Source organism: Cryptotermes secundus, unplaced genomic scaffold (genome assembly GCF_002891405.2).
Source record: "Cryptotermes secundus unplaced genomic scaffold, Csec_1.0 scaffold708, whole genome shotgun sequence".
Classification (NCBI taxonomy): Eukaryota; Metazoa; Arthropoda; class Insecta; order Blattodea; family Kalotermitidae; genus Cryptotermes; species Cryptotermes secundus.
In genome coordinates this window covers 1,201,944-1,219,335 of record NW_019726238.1, presented here as the reverse complement: position 1 = coordinate 1,219,335, position 17,392 = coordinate 1,201,944, and the positions used below count along the sequence as shown (strand labels likewise).

At 40.6% G+C, this 17,392-nt stretch overlaps 1 protein-coding gene across 3 annotated transcripts in view; it reads right to left on the bottom strand.

Annotated features, from left to right (window-relative positions):
• The window catches only part of LOC111864116, a 16,151-nt gene extending 4,942 nt beyond the window's left edge, over positions 1–11,209 (bottom strand). The window contains exons 1-2 of one of the 3 annotated variants that reach the window (XM_023851146.2): positions 10,749–11,209; positions 8,589–8,832 (exon numbers count right to left, since the gene is read on the bottom strand). In XM_023851146.2, the coding sequence (XP_023706914.1) occupies positions 8,589–8,801 (213 nt within the window). In that variant the 5' untranslated portion in view covers positions 8,802–8,832; positions 10,749–11,209. The remainder of the gene's footprint in view (positions 1–8,588; positions 8,833–10,748) is intronic. The other 2 variants (XM_033751329.1, XM_023851147.2) reach the window with 2 other exon arrangements.
• Between the last annotated feature and the right edge of the window lie 6,183 nt (positions 11,210–17,392).

Below are 17,392 nucleotides of genomic sequence, written 5' to 3'. Positions count from 1 at the left end.
CTCCCTCCTCCTTTACCCTATCTCCTAACTCCTTTTCCATTTCATTTTTCACAAAAATCCTACTGGTTTTGAACCCGGGACCTTCTGAACACTAAGTTGATGTCTTACCCCTAAGCCACGAGCATCACTGAAATTTGTTTTCTTTAATCTTCCTCTTAAGCTACATCTTCGGTTATAATTCCAGAAAAATCTTATTAACTCCACTTGTATTTTATAAAACTTTCGTTGGTTCCGAACCTTGGAACTCCGTCACATTAGGCCAGTATTTTACCAATGAGCCACCAATGCCACGTAAATGTTTTACCTTTAATCTTCCTCTTATGTTACATCTCGCTATATATAATTCCAGAAAAATATCATTACAAAAATTCTTGTGGTTTCGAACCACGCACCTTTCATTTACAACGCCGGTTCCTTACCTCTAGGCCACCGCAACATCTATTCTGAGGTCTTCTGCGATCCTTCTCATATTCTACAACTTGGTTTATAGCTGCAGAAAAAATCGTATTTGTTTATTCCCTTTTCAATTTCTATTGACAAAAGACACCGTGGTCTCGAACCCGGTACCTTCCCAATACTACGCCAATGTCTTACCCATGTGCCACCACATCTATACAAATTTGTTACCTTCACCTTCTTCATACAGTACGACTTGCTTCCTACATGCACAAATTTCTTAATTTCTTTTCTCACAAAAATAGTCATGTATTCGAACCACGTATCTCCTAAACCATACGCCAGTGCCTTACCAAAGGACCGCCACGGTTATGACAACTATTCGCCTTCGTCTTCCACATATCCTACCGCTTCGTTTGTACCTTTACAAAATTCCTCTTTACTACTCGCTTCTTTTCAAAGTCATTTTACGACTGACGGCTGGCCAGTCACTTTCTTTTAATTTAGAGCCCATTCAGACGCTCATGACCAGATCTTAGTCTTGAAGTAAGCGTCACTGTTTGGCCTTTAATAGGAATTCATTCTGATGACAAGACGGGTCTATCCCTTCTCACTTGTCACAGTAAATTACTTTCTATATTTCGTCCTTCCTCCTCTAAACTACATGTCACGACCTGTACAACTATATGTATATACTGCAAGTGGCTTTATTGGCAATATATATATATAATCGAATTTCGATTTCCACGAATTAAATATAGTGACTAGCCCCACCACATAAGAAAGCTATGAGCAGCCACTGATGCTTTGTGTGTGACATTTCATGTATCACAAATTCCTTTGTGACATGTGACATCTAATGATTTGAGTTATGAAATATAGTTCTCTAGTGTAAGGGTTAGAGATTTACTTCCTGTAGGTATCCTTACCCTTTTATGGCAAATTCCATTTCAAACATTGAGTCTGACAGTTGACTCATAGGATATTTTATAGGTGCTGCAATAAATGCTGATTTATGAAGCCTGTCCTGAGTCACTAAAATGAAAGACTTCATGACGGAAGTTGTTACCTACTGACTAGTCAGCCAACTGACTGAAATGCTTACTGTTCTTGAACTAATAGGCAAATGGAATCAGATTAATTTTGAACTTTCATATCATCAATTTTATCTTCTGTTTGGGGTATAAACATTCAGAACGATGATATCATACCAGCGACCTCTTAGTAATATGTACAACATCCTGTCACTAACGAACTCTACCGTCTTAACTGCTGATGTGATTCTTTTATGTACAAAGAAAACTATACTTTATTTACAGTTCTTATTCCCCTTTCTGCAGAAAAAAGTATATTCGCCTGCTGATTTGGTGCCCCCTCCTGTACTCCCACTAAATATAATATTTTGATATTACTTTCGGTACTCTCATGAGCGGACCTGCCCCATGCAGAATTTTTACATGTTATGTACAAAGTCTGATATCCGTTATCTGTAGCTTAGGCCGTTTTTAAAAAGATTCCGTCCAGGTCCTAGATCCTTTGTGACTTTCGTAAGAAGCTTAATTTTAGGTTAGGAGTTCCCACGCCAAACCCCCAAGCTGGAAGACCACCCTTTGTCGGCTGTCCGCGACTGCTTATCCAATATATTTACAGCTACCTTCCATATGTGGAGGCCGTCTCCTCCATCCGGAACCTGAGGTTGCGACATGCCGTGGTGAAAAGGGACTCACCTAACATGGCTTATGTGAAGAAATATAATGTTTTTTATATTCTCATGTATTGCATGAAAGTAATTTTGTTAATTTACTTTTAAAAATACATTCCAGAATAAAGTTCTAGATAAGTTACTGAGGCATTCGTATTTCCTGACAAAGTATTCATTCAAGACAAGTTTCCGTTAAGAAAACCAAGATACGTAGATATGTGAGGTTTAGTATAGATCAAAGAATAAATTCAAAAGTTCTTGTTATGCAGAACAGACTCTTATGTCGTCTTGCCTATTACTCCAAGAAATCAAGTGAAATTATATATAACTGTTTTATGTTTTGCATGGATAAAGATCTTCGCCTGTACGATATGGAGGCGGAATTAAAGAACCGTGTTCAGTCGTGAGGCATATGCACTAAGCAGCTGTTGGCCTCTCTGTAGCTTACAAAGATGGCTGTCTGAGGACGTAGGGAATACAGTGATAAATGAGTGAAGGGGGAAATGGCCGTCAATTATTTTGAGGAGCGATATAAAACAGACGTAACTGGAAGATACCGGAATTCACATAATGAGATACAATACTGTTATTTTCTTTGGGTTACTGAGTCAAGGACGTCAGGATCGGGAAACAGTTACGACCTTCGCTTATAGCATTCTAATTGATAAAAGGGAATGTGAAAGACCAAGGCAATAACGGAAAATTAATATTAAAATTGTTCAGTGGCGACTCGTAACTGCCCGAGCAGACGCATCCAAGTCGAAATAAAATCTACCCACCTCCCGTCCAATGTGCTCTATTTAAATGTTAATATTTGAATAGTATACTTTATGTTACAAACTATTCTTTTTATTGCTAGTGAGGTGGGACTAAGTCCCTTGTACTGCGGCCACTTCTGGCCTATTGTACCAGCCACAGATGATAGGTGAGGGTGATTGTGGAGCAATTGGCGGAATGAAGATTGGCAGGGGAAACCGAAGTACTCGGAGAAAACCTGTCCCAGCGCCACTTTTTCCACCACAAATCCCACTTGAATAGACCCGGGATCGAACCCGGGCTGCCGCGGTGGGAAGCCAGCTACTAATCGCTTGTGCTATGGCGTGGTCACTTGTTACATACTACCCTTTCTTTCTTAGCAAATTTAGGCTGATATTGACAAGAATATTTTCAACAAATGAACTGCACTCCCTTGCGGCATACAGCTGAACGATTGGCTCTTGGTAGGAATACAGTCCACTTTAGTTAGGGGCCTGGGACTCCATTGGGATATTTTGCGTCCCGTATCGCCCATTTTAATTAATTTCTCTAGTTCATAGGTTGGGGTGAGATTGGGTGCATTTGATATGCCGGCCACTAGCGCATCTATATACCAGCCGCTCATGATACATGAGCATTGAGAATTGGCAAGGAAAACCGAACTAAACATGCCTCAGTGTCAGCTTGTTACTCCAAATACCAATTGACCTCGCCTGAAATTGAATCCGGGTCGCCGCTGTGAGTCGCTGTCGCACATGGGTCAACCGTAAAGACGGACAGTAAGACCTACCCTAAGAGCTGGTTCAGCGGGGATGCATACAAATACACCATTCTCGTTGCTTACCGGGCCAGACAGAACAATTCTTCGTATTTTTGTTCTGGTTTTTCGATAGTCACAGAGACAACGATTTGTGTGAAACCGGAATCATATCAAAGTTGTCTCTAAATTCAGTTCGATACGTCTTCATGTACTCCTTTTCTTGAACGCCATCTGTTAATTACTTGCACTAATATTATATTACATTAAACCTGATTGAGAAGGAAGTTAAGAGGCGATTGAACTCTAGTAATGCTTGCTACCATTCAGTCCAGAACCTTTTGTCTTCTCGTCTGCTGTCCAAAAACATAAAAATTAGAATATACAAAACTATAATTTTGCCTGTGGTTCTGTATGGGTGTGAAATTTAGTTTCTGACATTAAGGGAGGAACATAGACTGAGGGTGTTTGAGAACAGGGTCTTGAGGAGAATATTTGGCCGAAAGAGGGATGTAGTGACAGGAGGTTGGAGAAAACTGCACAATGAGGAGCTTCATAACTTGTACTCTTCTCCAAGTATAATTAGAATGATCAAGTCAAGGAGGATGAGGTGAGCAGGGCTTGTAGCACTAATGGGGGAGACGAGGAAATATAGGATATTGGTGGCAAAGGCAGAAGGAAGGAGACCACTGGGAAGACCAAGGCGTAGGTGGGTGGACAATATTAAAATTGATCTTAGAGAGATAAGATGGGATGGCATGGATTGGATTGATCTGGCTCAGGATAGGGACCAGTTTATGGCTCTTGTGAACTTCTCCAAGAACCTTTGGGTTCGATAAAATGCTGGGAAATTCTTGAGTAGCTGCAGATTTGGCTTTTCCTCAAGAAGGGCTCAGCTCCGTAAGTAAGTAAGTAAGTAAGTAAGTAATATTTTATTTGCTGTTGTAATATCATTTTACACATTATTGCTAACTTAACATTTGCACGGATTGTCTGATGTCTTTTCACTCGTATTCTCATTAGAGGCTTGTCACCGGAAATCAACACACAAACATTCATGCGCGCGCACAAATACACATTCAACACTGGTGACATAATCTTATTTAATCTCACTCAAATAAAAAGCACACGAAACCAAAAATGTTGACACGCATGTATCCAAAGCATTCATAACGTTTAGCGGGAGGGAGAACAACGGATATTTACACAAGTAAGGGAGAAATAAATGTACACGAATACAGACGGAAATTTACGAGCGCTGGCACATTCTGGCCCAAATGACGACTGACAGGGTTTGCGGCGCGGTGATGACATCTATGAAGTGCTAAAAGCAAATGGAACTAACTTTGATGAGAAACATTAAGGTTAAGAACCGTGGGACAAGGCCCTCCATGAACTTCTTACAACATAACCACTTCCTGGAGGGATTTGGAAAACCTTTCTATACCCTACAAAATACTGTGTATCTCAAACTAAATGCAATTCATCAGAGTACTTTTCGTATGTCGACGGCTCGGCCCTTCCGGCCCTTAGAGACTGAAACTTATCCTGGAAGTAACGTGTAGGACTGTGGGGGTTGGTGGTACACAGTAGAACTTAATGCAGGCTTTTGTTGCTACGGTGACGAATCTTGAGTGTTGATAATATAAGAGAATAATTAATTAGTAGTTACAATCTGCAATAAATACCGTAGCTACGTGGACTGAATTCTGGTGAAGATATGCAGTTCATTAAGCATTACAGATGCTGTGTGCTAGAGGGAAGCAAAGCTTTTCCTTGTAAGATTTGAGGCTTTCACGGCGGTGACTATGAAGAAAGCAGTCTTCTGGGNATTGTTAATTTAAACGATCGCTTTCTCTCCGATACATTGTACTCACAAACCGAAAGTAATTCCACTGGACAGCATTCCTCTTCAGAAGTTGATAGTAGTGCAACTGGTTAAGACTTTTACATAATTAGAAGTTTCATCGCCGTGTTCACAAGACCCCGACACGGGACCTTTCCATAAGCCAATTAGATACCATCCGTACTATAATAACTGAAGCTCCATTTTAATATTATCTTGCAATATAAACCTAAGTAGTCAAAGTGGTCGCTCCCTTAAATTTTTTAAAAATTTTGTATGCATCTCTCATTTCTATACTGCGTGTTACGTGCTCTGTCCGACTGGTTCCTGTCCATATGATTATTCTATTAGTATCTGACTAAAATATATTTTAAATCCCATATTTTTAAGTTCTGTCCAGCATCCTCTACTTCTCTTTAAATGAAACATCGCATTCAAATGAGGTCATTGAATTTTATCAATTTACCTAATCCTTCCAGCCGCACTATGTCCCTGGGATCGACTCAGCCTCTAACAGAAATGAGTACCGGGAATCTTCCTGGGGGGTAAAGAGTTGCCGGCGCGTAAGGCTGCCAACCTTACCGCCATCTGTGAGCCGATTGTCTAGAAAATGTGAGAGCCTCGACGTCTCACAACCCTATGGGCCTCCACGGCCTGTTACAGGGATAGTCCCCCCCCCTTCTCAGTAGCTCATTCTCAAATATTTCTAATGTATGTTATCTTCTTAGGGCCACAGAAGAAAACATTCAAGCCAAAATAGACCAATGTGTAAAATTATAGTATTTTGCATTCTAAATTTTAACATTTTAGATAGAAGGCCAAAGCTGGTTTACGGTGAGGACAAATAGGGAAATAAATACATGTGCTGACACTTTTGAGCCACTAAGACGATGTGGGACGGCCATGTCTGTAGTGGTCAGTCAGATATTATAAGGTTACTGCATGACATCTGATGCCTCCTGGAAGACACCACAGCACAAGAAGCTGTCCCTGGTCTGCTTTCAGCAAGGCGTCATGAAGACTTATGGGAGAACATATGTTCTGCTCTAACCTCGACATTAGCTGAAGGTGAGTAGTCAGCTTCACACATCAGACAATTTACAGCTGAGAAAACATCCCCCAGTACCCAGTGGATGTCAGATATTGTGGCCCCAAGCGCCGGTCGGGACTCATGTCTCTGACCTCTGGCCTTCCAGCCAGCACCCTCATGTATTTTCCCTACTCATCGCAGTAAATACTCCACACGTCACATGACACGGACGTGGGACGCGTGGGTGAGCACAGCGTGAGAATATTCATGTACACCAGGAAGTCGACCAATTCTGCCGGCGTCTTCACAGGTCGGCTCAGGTGACAACAGCTCTGCACCAGACCGAATTATTCTGCGAAATACCGTGACGAGTGGATTCTGGAGGTGTTAGCTATGATACACAAACAAACTCCGTACTTTTAGTCCGCAAGCGAACTATACCGACCGAGCGACTGTCGCTTGTCGGCGAAGTTAGCGCCAACTTTAGCGGATAGAAGGTGTCGCATGGTCGGCGCAACGAATCCCCACGGCCGTTAATTTCTGTTTTCTAGACCGGAGCCGCTATTTCCTTGAAATAGCTTTTCAATTATCCTCAACTCACTTTCAACGTATTATGCGGGGTTATATCCTGGGAGACAGAACTCATTTCTATGTGTATATAATCAATCATTTTCGTATATGCACTGATTAGGAATTTTCGGCTTAATCTGATATCCCCATGTTAATACGCATGGAGTCCGAGCCATAGATCAAGCAGTTAGTCGCTGGCTTCCCACCGCGGCGGCCCGGGTTCGATCCCGGGTCTGGTCAAATGGGATTTGTGGCGGACAATGTGGCGCAGGGGCGGGTTTTCTCTGAGTACTTCGGTTTCCCCTTCCAATCTTCATTCCACCAAATTCTGCATCATCATAATCACCCGGGGCAAGCTACAATAGGCCAATCAGTGGGCGCCTTGTCGAGTGGACCCAGTTGGACTTCACCCCCCACTAAGCGAAAATTAATACGTATTTAAGTATTTCATATTTTTCAAACAAACTGTACTGTGTATAGCGAGATGATATTCTCTTGAAATTCTGTCAGGGAGAAAGTGCAGAATCATTATTTCATTTCCAGACACGTACCGTCTGTGCACTAGAATAATTGAAGCGTTGGAGTTTTAAATTTACCGTGGATGTCACGTCGTTGTGAGTAACTGAATTCAGATCAGTGTACACCTAAAGTAAATGTACATCTAGAAGAAAGGGAATGAAATCAGTTCACTTGTTCCCCTCGCTGTCCATTATCAGTGACTTCTATATGAAATAATTGAACAAACAGAAAAAGAACTTATCAATATTATCAGAATGAAAACATTTCTTTCCTTGTGGGAAAGCACCGGGGGGCACGCGGTAGCGTAGTTGGTTGAGGCACTATACTACAAGCCGGAAGGTCGCGGTTTCAAGTACCGATGAGGTAATTTGATTTTTTTTTGGCCTAGTCCTTCCAGCCGCACTACGGCCCTGGGGTTTACTCAGCCTCTAACAGAAATGAGTACCAGGAGTTAATTAAATAATTTTCCTGGGGAGTAAAGCGCGGCCGGCGCGTAAGGCTGACAACCTTATCGCCATCTTTGAGCCGATTGTCTAGATAATGTGGGAGCCTCAGCGCCTCACAACCCTATGGGCCTCCACGGCCTGGTACAGAGACACTGTTACTCTTTTCATTTTACTTTACTTTACTTGTCGGGCAGTATCGCTGCTTACTTCGTGGCTTAATATTTACGTACAGAAAAGTTGCACGAAGGGGGGAGAAGAGAAATGCATATAGGATATTGGTGGGAAAGCCAAAAGGAAGGAGGCCACTGGGAAGACCAAGGCGTAGGTGGGTGAAAAATATTAAAGTGGGTCTTACAGAGATAGAATGGGATGGTATGGACTGGACTGATCTGGCTCAGGATATGGACAAGTGGATGTCTCTTCCATAAAATGCTGGGAAATTCTTGAGTAGCTGCAGAATTGGCGGCTCCTCAAGAAGGGCTCAGCTCCATAAGCAAGTAAGCACAGAAAAGCTGCTGTTATTTGAAAACACGAGAAACTTCTGGCAATTATCGAAGCGAACTTACAATTTCGGACTTGAGGCCCTGGATCTTGTTGTGGAGGCTGTCGAAACGGAGCTGTGATGCTGCCGGCAGAAGGGCTGGTCCCTGGTCCTTTGGTGCTTCTCTCCAGCGATCCTGACGCGACGCGTTTCGTTGCTGCCAAGCGACGAAGAATTGACGGGACAAGGCGAAGTGGTGGGTGGGAAGTGATGAGTTAACTTTCAAAATGCTTGCCATCAGCAGCAGCCATTGTATTCATCCCCACCACCTGACAATGGAACGCTATGGGTCACCAACTTGTAAGCATATGAGACAGATTCGCGCTAGTCCAAAAGAGATATGCTTGAGGAAACAGTAAAACCTTATTATGACCATCAAGATTATGCTTCATTTCTTGTACTCACAATATAAAAGAAGGGTTTTGTGTGATGAAAAATTTAACAATTTGTTTTAAACAAGAGCTAGGCCGCGCCATACCTCAAGCGATTAGTCGCTGGCTTCCCACCGCGGCGGCCAGGTTTGATCTCGGGTCTGGCCAAGTGGGATTTGTGGCGGACAAAGTGGCGCTGGGGCAGGTTTTCTCCGAGTACTTCGGTTTCCCCTGCCAATCTTCATTCCACCAATTGCTCCACAATCACCCTCGCCTATCATCTTGGGCTGGTACAATAGGCCAGAAGTGGCCACAGTACAAGGGACTTGGTCCCACCCCACTAGTAATAAAAAAAACACCAAGAGGTACATTTCAGTTCCGTCTGTATTTCTATATTAATGATTAATGACTCATAGCTATTAATCTGATCTATTATGTAGTTGATGTTTTGTGTTTATTTATACGACAGTATCAGTTGCAGGATCTAGAAAAATAAACCCCACAGAGAAATAATTGATAATAATTGATTCACATTTACATTTACACGAATTTGTGCAGTAAATATGTTTAAATTATGGTTTTGATTACATTTTCCTTTCTTATCAGCAAAAATGTTATTTAACTAATGGTACTTATGCATTGGACGTAAAACTTGAAAGTTATGTATAGTTGAATAAAGCAGTCTTCTGGGATTTGGCACCGTGTATATGTGGTGTTAACCGACGTTTCAGAGGAACGACCAGTCTGCTTTTACCGGTTCTCACGGTCTCTTCGCTTGCAGATTTCTTATATTTTTTCTTCTACCCTGAAGATGGAGGCGAAACGTCGGTTAACACCACATAAACACGGTGCCAAATCCCAGAAGACTGCTTTCTTCATAGTCACCGCCGTGAAAGCCTCAAATCTGATATGTAATTATTACCTAATTCAATTCAGAAGTTTTTTATTTATTGAAAGGTAAAAAGTTTTAATATCAACTTGTCACCAGGGCTACCATATTTATAAATAATGACAAGTGCTCTTAGTCAGTTTGAGGTCAAAGATTTGGTAAGGACATACGGAAAATGCAAAGTTACAATTGAACTGCGTAAATAGAGTTTCGGACTCTGTAAATTCTGCTCCTTATGCAAATGAAAATATTTGTGAATTGTGCATCGAGGGTGTATATTCAGTGATGTAAATATAAATTTCAATAACGACTTAGAAATAATATTTGCACCATGATAATCTTAATATATTTATGATAAAGTGTTCATATAGACAAGATTTCTATTGTATTTGTACTAATCCAACCTATGTTCACTATGAGATGATTGTTACAGGAGTTATAAAACTACTTTTAGGTTTTGAGTAGGAACCTGTTTTGTGTCTGGAAATTGTAGTTAATTCCTTAATTATTTCATATTAGTTGAATGTACATGAAAAGTAGATCTGTACTCAGTCCGTCATACACTTCTCTGCCTGGATGCAAGCTGTCCTGACTGAGGATTTTCGTGGTTTTCCTCAACCCTTCCAAGCAAGTGTTGGGGTAGGAACACGATTTGACCACGAACAGTCTTTTCCAAATTCTTCACAGTTAATTATTCGTCAGTCGTCATACCAAATACATTTACTTATCAATTATTCTTGTACAAATTGTTTAGAAAATATAATTTTTTATTATTAAATGCCGTCTACATATTTAATAACAGGCTATTGATTTAAGCATGCTTGTAACTGATGTTCTTACAACGCAGACTGAAGTGGACCTTTTTATGTCAGAGTGAGAATATTAAGATTTCGTTTAACTATGAATTATCAACAATTGGACTTACGCTACTCTGTCTCTTGTAGAGGTATACAGCTTCTGGAATCATTGGCGTGCACAGGCCTATAGAATATATTCCGGTCACACAGCACACATCAGACTGGAACGAACTGGAAATAGTTCTGAAGTAAGTGAAAGTAGATCCAGTTCTCACTGCACATATAAAATTGCATGTAATCCAAACCTCTCAAGGTTTTTATTAAAATAACCAGCGGTTGTAATAATGTATTGAACTGCAACCTACGGCTCCGGGCGAAGGTGGGGTCAGTGAAAGGAGTTGATCTTGGTAAGAGCAAGCCCATACAGCGGTACGGTCTGCTACAGAAACTGCGGTCCGTGTCAGTCGAGAGGTGGCTAGACTTGGTTGCAGGTGCCGACGCTTAGCCTCTGAAGGGCTTCAGGATCTAGTTCCGTGTTGGCATTCCTCTTGACTGGCCTCTCCTTCATTACGCGGCCTCATGTCACGGGTTGCGACTAAGCATATAAACAGAGATAAAGGGCTTCATTTTTATGGTGCACTTAATGATTCTTGCGAGCAGACAAGACCCTATACAGATTTAATAGTAGCACGGATAGGAAATAATGAATTGGATAAGCTGTGGAAGAAAATAGTGGTGGCCTAATTTGTGATATTGTCTTCGCATTTATCTGCAAAGCCTGAGGAAAATTAAGAAAAAATTTACTCAGGATAACCGATTTGGATTTGACACACAACTGCAGAATAAGGACCAGGTTTGCTACCTACTCTCCCGAGACAGTAGATGTTGAGAGCGTGTATTACAGGCCTGTGTCCTTACGTGATTTATCGCAGTAAGTCAGATCTGTATGAGAAGTTAATGTTTCAAGTAGCTCTCCCACCACAGTTTAGATTGTTAAACGCGAACCCAAGAGATGAATTTGTTCTCGCTGAGTCGTAGCTTCTAAAGGCAGAGCCCTCGCTGTCTGCTTCTTGAGAAGGAAAGTATCTCACACAGATGTACAACTTTCTCTTGGATTTCCCTTTTTCAGCGTGCTTACCGTATTTTGGAAAAAGTATAGGTCACCTTAAGAGGTCACCTTTTTCACTGTCTGTGTATCATCTGTATCTGTCTGTCTGTCCGTGTATCTCTCTGTGCCTATCCCCTTTTTATGTAAGGGTAAAGTAAAGTTATCTCTGTAACAGATCGTGAAGGGCCTTAGGGTTGTGAGACATCGAGGCTCCCACATTTTCTGTAGACAATCGGATCACAGATGGCGGTAAGGTTGTCAGCCTTACGCCCCGGCCGCCCTTTGGTGTTACCGTAGCCACAGCGTCCCTTATGCGGGCTTTCAGGTGTTGAAGATCGTTGATCTTAACCTGGTAGACACTGTTCTTCACATAACCCCATAAGAAGAAATCCACTGGGGTTAAATCTGGCGACTTAGGAGGCCAAGCGGTTGATCCCCTTCTGCCGATCTATCTCCCAGCCATCTCTCTGTCCAAGTGATTCCTAACATGGCGGCAGAAATGTGGCGGCGCATGCGCGTAAGCCGGGCATGAAAAAAAGAAAAACTTACAGGGTTTTCCTTCCCGATGACATAAACCGGATGCGTGTATGATAATTAGTTTCCGAGATATAATTTATTTTTATTTTGGATACCTTTCATCCGAACACCCGATATATGTATATGTGCATATATATATATATTTACTTACTTAATTACTCATGGAGCTGAGCCTTTCTGGAGGAGCCGCCAATTCTGCAGCTACTCAAGAATTTCCCAGCATTTTATGGAACCCGAAATTTCATCACCGTGTTTACAAGAGCCCTCCACTGGTCCATATCCTGAGCCAGATCTATCCAATCCATACCATCCAATCCTATCTTTCTAAGATCCATTCAATAACTGAGAGAACTAGTTCCTCCACCTATTCAAAATGTTGTGGGAATCTGCAAGCAGATCACCATTCTCATCCTTCACTAAGTTACTGCTAGGCTGGTAACCCCTCTTAAAGTCATTTATTCCTCTATACAGGTCTCTGATGTTCTTGTTCTTACTGTTCGTTACAAGCTCATCATTTTTTTTTCTTTCAGATATTCCCTCGTTTTGTTCCTGAAATGCCTGCTGGTTTCGCGTCTTATATTGTTCAGATTATCCCCATTTAACTGGCTTGGATCCTGTAACCATTGCAATTTGGCCTGCTTTCTTTGGTCTAATAATTTTGGGCGTCCTTATATATACATATCGGAGAAACAGATCATGGAAGCGTGAACTGGATTCAGCAGGCTCAAGGTAGATTGCTGTCGTGTGGACGGTGGTGAACTTTAAGGTTTTATGACAGAGTAAGTACAAATCGTAGGTCTTTTATATTCATTGCCATATTTTCCAAAAAGTCACTAAGGTTTTTTTTTTTATTTGGAAGTTGCCTCCTATTTTGGGTGAGTTAATTTGTGAACTTTGTGTTAAACAGAGGTGCGACGAAAGTACTTCAAATCATTTCTTGTTTGAAATGAGAAAGCAATTGCATTTTATTTGTACCAGTAAGTAATCTGTTTTGAAGTAAAAATGTCGGTTGAAATGTTACGAAAACTTCCTCAGTTTTTCACGGGTTCTCTCAGTTAAAAGCGCAAATGAATTTAACAGGTTTCAGTACTCGAGAGCCAAGTCATCCCCACAATTCTCAACTCAGCATTTATAATTATCTGCCATTCATTATCCGCCTACCCTGATATTGATTATGAGGCTGGAGTACGGATATGCCCCAAAGCGGATTGGCCAGTAATTCAGATTTTGTTTGTAACAGCACAAAAACCAATCTACAGAGATCAACACTTTTTATATATTCATATTAATTTGAATATTAATCGTTTATTTTAGAGGTTTGACAAACAAGTCAAGGGAAACGAAATGGATGAGGCCTGTGACATGAATGTAAAAGATCAGAAATGCATAAAATATTGGTCGGAAACTCTGAAAGGAAAAAACATCTTGGGAGGATAATATTAAAATGAATCTACAAATATGGTGGAAGATTGTGGGCTTCATTCTTCTGGTTCAGGACATGAAGAAGTGGCGGGCTTTTGAGAAACACGGTACTGAACTTTCACGTCTCTTGAAATGTGTGAAATTTCTTGAGTAGTTGAACGAATACTTCTTCATCAAGAAGAACTGTTCAGCATGGAATATTTTAATTAGTTATTATCGCTATTATCGACACAGAAGAATAATGATAATTGCTTAGGAGTCACGAAATGATATTACAGCCTCTGCCTCAACGATAGGGCACAAAAGTTACAGTAGACAAAAAAATATTTTTGGGGGGAGTTCATTAATTTGGGTTCAAGATTTAATGATCGTTCCACAGGACTCTTCACAGGATTTTTGGATTGATATCACAGTTTTCTTTTACGCAATTTTAATTTTTTCCCCCCACTTAAACATTAGAATAGTATCAGAGTGTAAGCGTCGGCTGTTTCTTCCATTATTCGCCTTATTAATTAACACGAACATTGGCGCCACCCGCCCGTTGGCACGCAGAAATAATTTCAGTTAGTTGTAAATCGACGTATTTTCAAGACATAATTGCAAGTGGCTCCCAGGAACGATTCAAGGATAAATAACATTCTTGAAGAAGAATATTTTCTGCCTGAAAGGTCGGTCACCAGCCTGAAATTATGTCTGGGGTTTTAGAGGATAATGGGACGACAGGCTAGCACCCTTCAGGAGTTTAGTTTGGTGATCCAAGTGATGTCCTTTACACGAAGCATCCCTTTCCAGTATAATATTAACTCAAAATTATAGCAAGTCAGAAGGGGGTGTTTAGATTTGGGGGTCACTGTTTTCTTAACGCGCTAAATTACTAGTACAATATAGTCATCTGATATACCTGAAACGGACATTAACATTTCAGTTGAACAATATTATATTTCAGCATCCTGTTACACTCACACAATATATATGGACAAATACCATCTTAAGTGCAACAATTTTATTGTAGCGACACACACAGAGAGCGCCTACACTGAACAACACATGAACAGCGATAAAAACAAGAAGTGGCCGCTGCAGCACCGTAGATATAGGGCATGTACCCTGAAAAATTTTAATTTGAAAAAGAAAGAGAACAAAGATCTTATAGACATTTTAACTTGAATTAAGGTTTAAAAAGTGCTAATTTAAAAATCAAATCGACGCGTGTAGATTAACAAAGATTTTATACAATTAGAAAGACTGGGATTTTTACATTTTTAACAAGCAGTGTAACAGTTACGTGAGTGATACACACCTGATGATGGCCATTTAGGGCCGAAACATGTAGTGTGGAGGAGGAAAAAGAAGTAAAAACTACAATAAAATTGTTGCACTTAAGACGGTATTTGTCCATATATATTTCAGTTGAATTTCAACAGCCATACCTGAAAGACCTGAAATATTGTTGTCCTGCATCTGACCAATATATTTATTTAATTTCCGTGTCTGTATTAAGCTTTTCGTCTTCCCGCCTTATCAACCGAGTGAAGTGACACATTTTAATTATAATTATTTAATTATAAATAGTTCACACAGAAGCTACAGACAGACTTACTATTGTGCCTGTCATGATGGATGTAGCTGGTCTCTTCTCATGCGACGATTCTGAGGAGACTTGCTAACCCACGAGAGTTGGTCTGATCGGAAGGTACATCTACACCATTCAATGATTCACACTTCAATGAAATGCATCCTAAATAACTCATGTCTCAAGGGGACCTCTGAGCAAAATTCAGGACATTTCCCGTCCAACAGTAGTCTCTAACCCCTCTGGTAGATGGGGGAAGCATCGAGATACCGCTGAGCCAGTAGAAACCGAACTCTCTGGCTGAGTCGGGACTGATGGTACGCACCTGTACCGGTAGGGTATAGAGACTGGTAGAATATCACAGGGGGACGCACAATGGACCAATATCTGGTCTAAGCGCATGGGGAAACCCACCCTCTCCAATAACAACAACAACAACAACAACAACTATTATACTTACGTTACTTACTCATGGAGTTGAACCCTTCTGGAGGAGAAGCCAAATCTGTCGCTACTCGAATTTCCCAGCATTTTATTGAACCAGAAGGTTCATTACCGTATTCACAAGAGCCCTCCACTAGTCCATATCCTGAGCCATATCAATCTAATCCACCCCATCCCTCTAAAGTGACTATCATAGTGCAGTGAAAATATCATTCAACAGTGTCATACATGTTATATTCATACCTGATACAACATTCTTTATTTCCCATTAAATCATTTAATCAATAGAAATGTTATGTTTCTGGGAATTATCCTTCGTCCTGTTTATATTTCAAAGCACAGTGTTCCTGAGACTGCATTCTGCCTCCGTCTTCAGGTAAAACTTATTCAGTTGGGCCCAGTCGATAGAACTACGCCGTGTCTCGAGACCAGAAACATAACATTTATACTAACATACCAACGATACAAAATTTTTATATCTTGTTTAATCAATAGTGAATAGCCTTAGGAACTGCCACGCCTGTGGTTTGCATTTCTCGTCCGCCGTTTCCACAGCGGTTAATTGTCCAACGTAGCCTCTGGGATTTCCAAAATGCGTTTCAAAAATAATTAATGCGTCACGGATATTGTGCTGTACGTATGAACTGTCATATTCAAGTCAATTATAGCAGTGTACACGATTTCCAATCATCTTCATGCAAACAGCTTTAGCCAGAGACGGGAAAGCCGATGTCACAGAACCCATGCAAGAAACCCTATAGAGACAACCACAAAGCGTACATTTAATAAAGATTAAATGACGTAAATTAGAAGGACCCTATTTCCTTCTTCCTTAGCCTTCTTGTTTCATCTTTTGGGTCATCCATTTTATTTAATTCCATGCTATTCAGGAAACTGTTATCACGTCGTGACGTAATTAACTGTAAGAACGAACTTTATTCTTCTAAAAGAAGTTTTTTCAATAATTTGTTTTGAAATTTATGTTCCTGTGCCTTCCTGCAGGGCTTATGAGAGCACTGAAGAGTACAGAGAGTGTGGGCTGAGAAGAGGAGGACGAATGAATTGCCTTTACTGAAGATTTGCAGGATTAGCAACTGCGAATGCTCGGCCCAGTTTTTCCTTTCGACTGAACAGATGATCTAAAAGTTAATATCGTGCAGGTGAAAGATGTATTATCTTAAGCTAGCAGAGGACAGTGCGATAATGATATTGGCTGTCTCGGATACAGACTCGAATGCCACCTAACTGATGAATGTATCTGTACTTTCGTGTCATTGCCAATAATTTTATTATTTATATATTTATCACAATTTTCTTGTTGGACAACGAGCTGGGTTAGTTATGCAGATAAAAATACTTCCAGCTAAAGCAACCAAGGAAATGGTTCGTAGCAATGAGAAAATATGTAGAAAAACCAGGATTATTTGTCCCTTTCTTGTATTTAGATTATATTTTAGTAGCACTAAGGAAACCAAAAGCAGGAACTTTGATCCATATAGCTCGTCTATTGATTCGTTTCTATGCTTATGGGCATCGTTTTCTGTACTACTAATTTAGTAAATAAAACATTTTTTAGGCTTAACATTGAAAAAAATATTTTAATTATAATCGATAAATTATTGGTTCAAATTCTGAAAGAAATCAAGGAGATGAAAAACCTATACTTCTTTAATAACCCGACATATGGT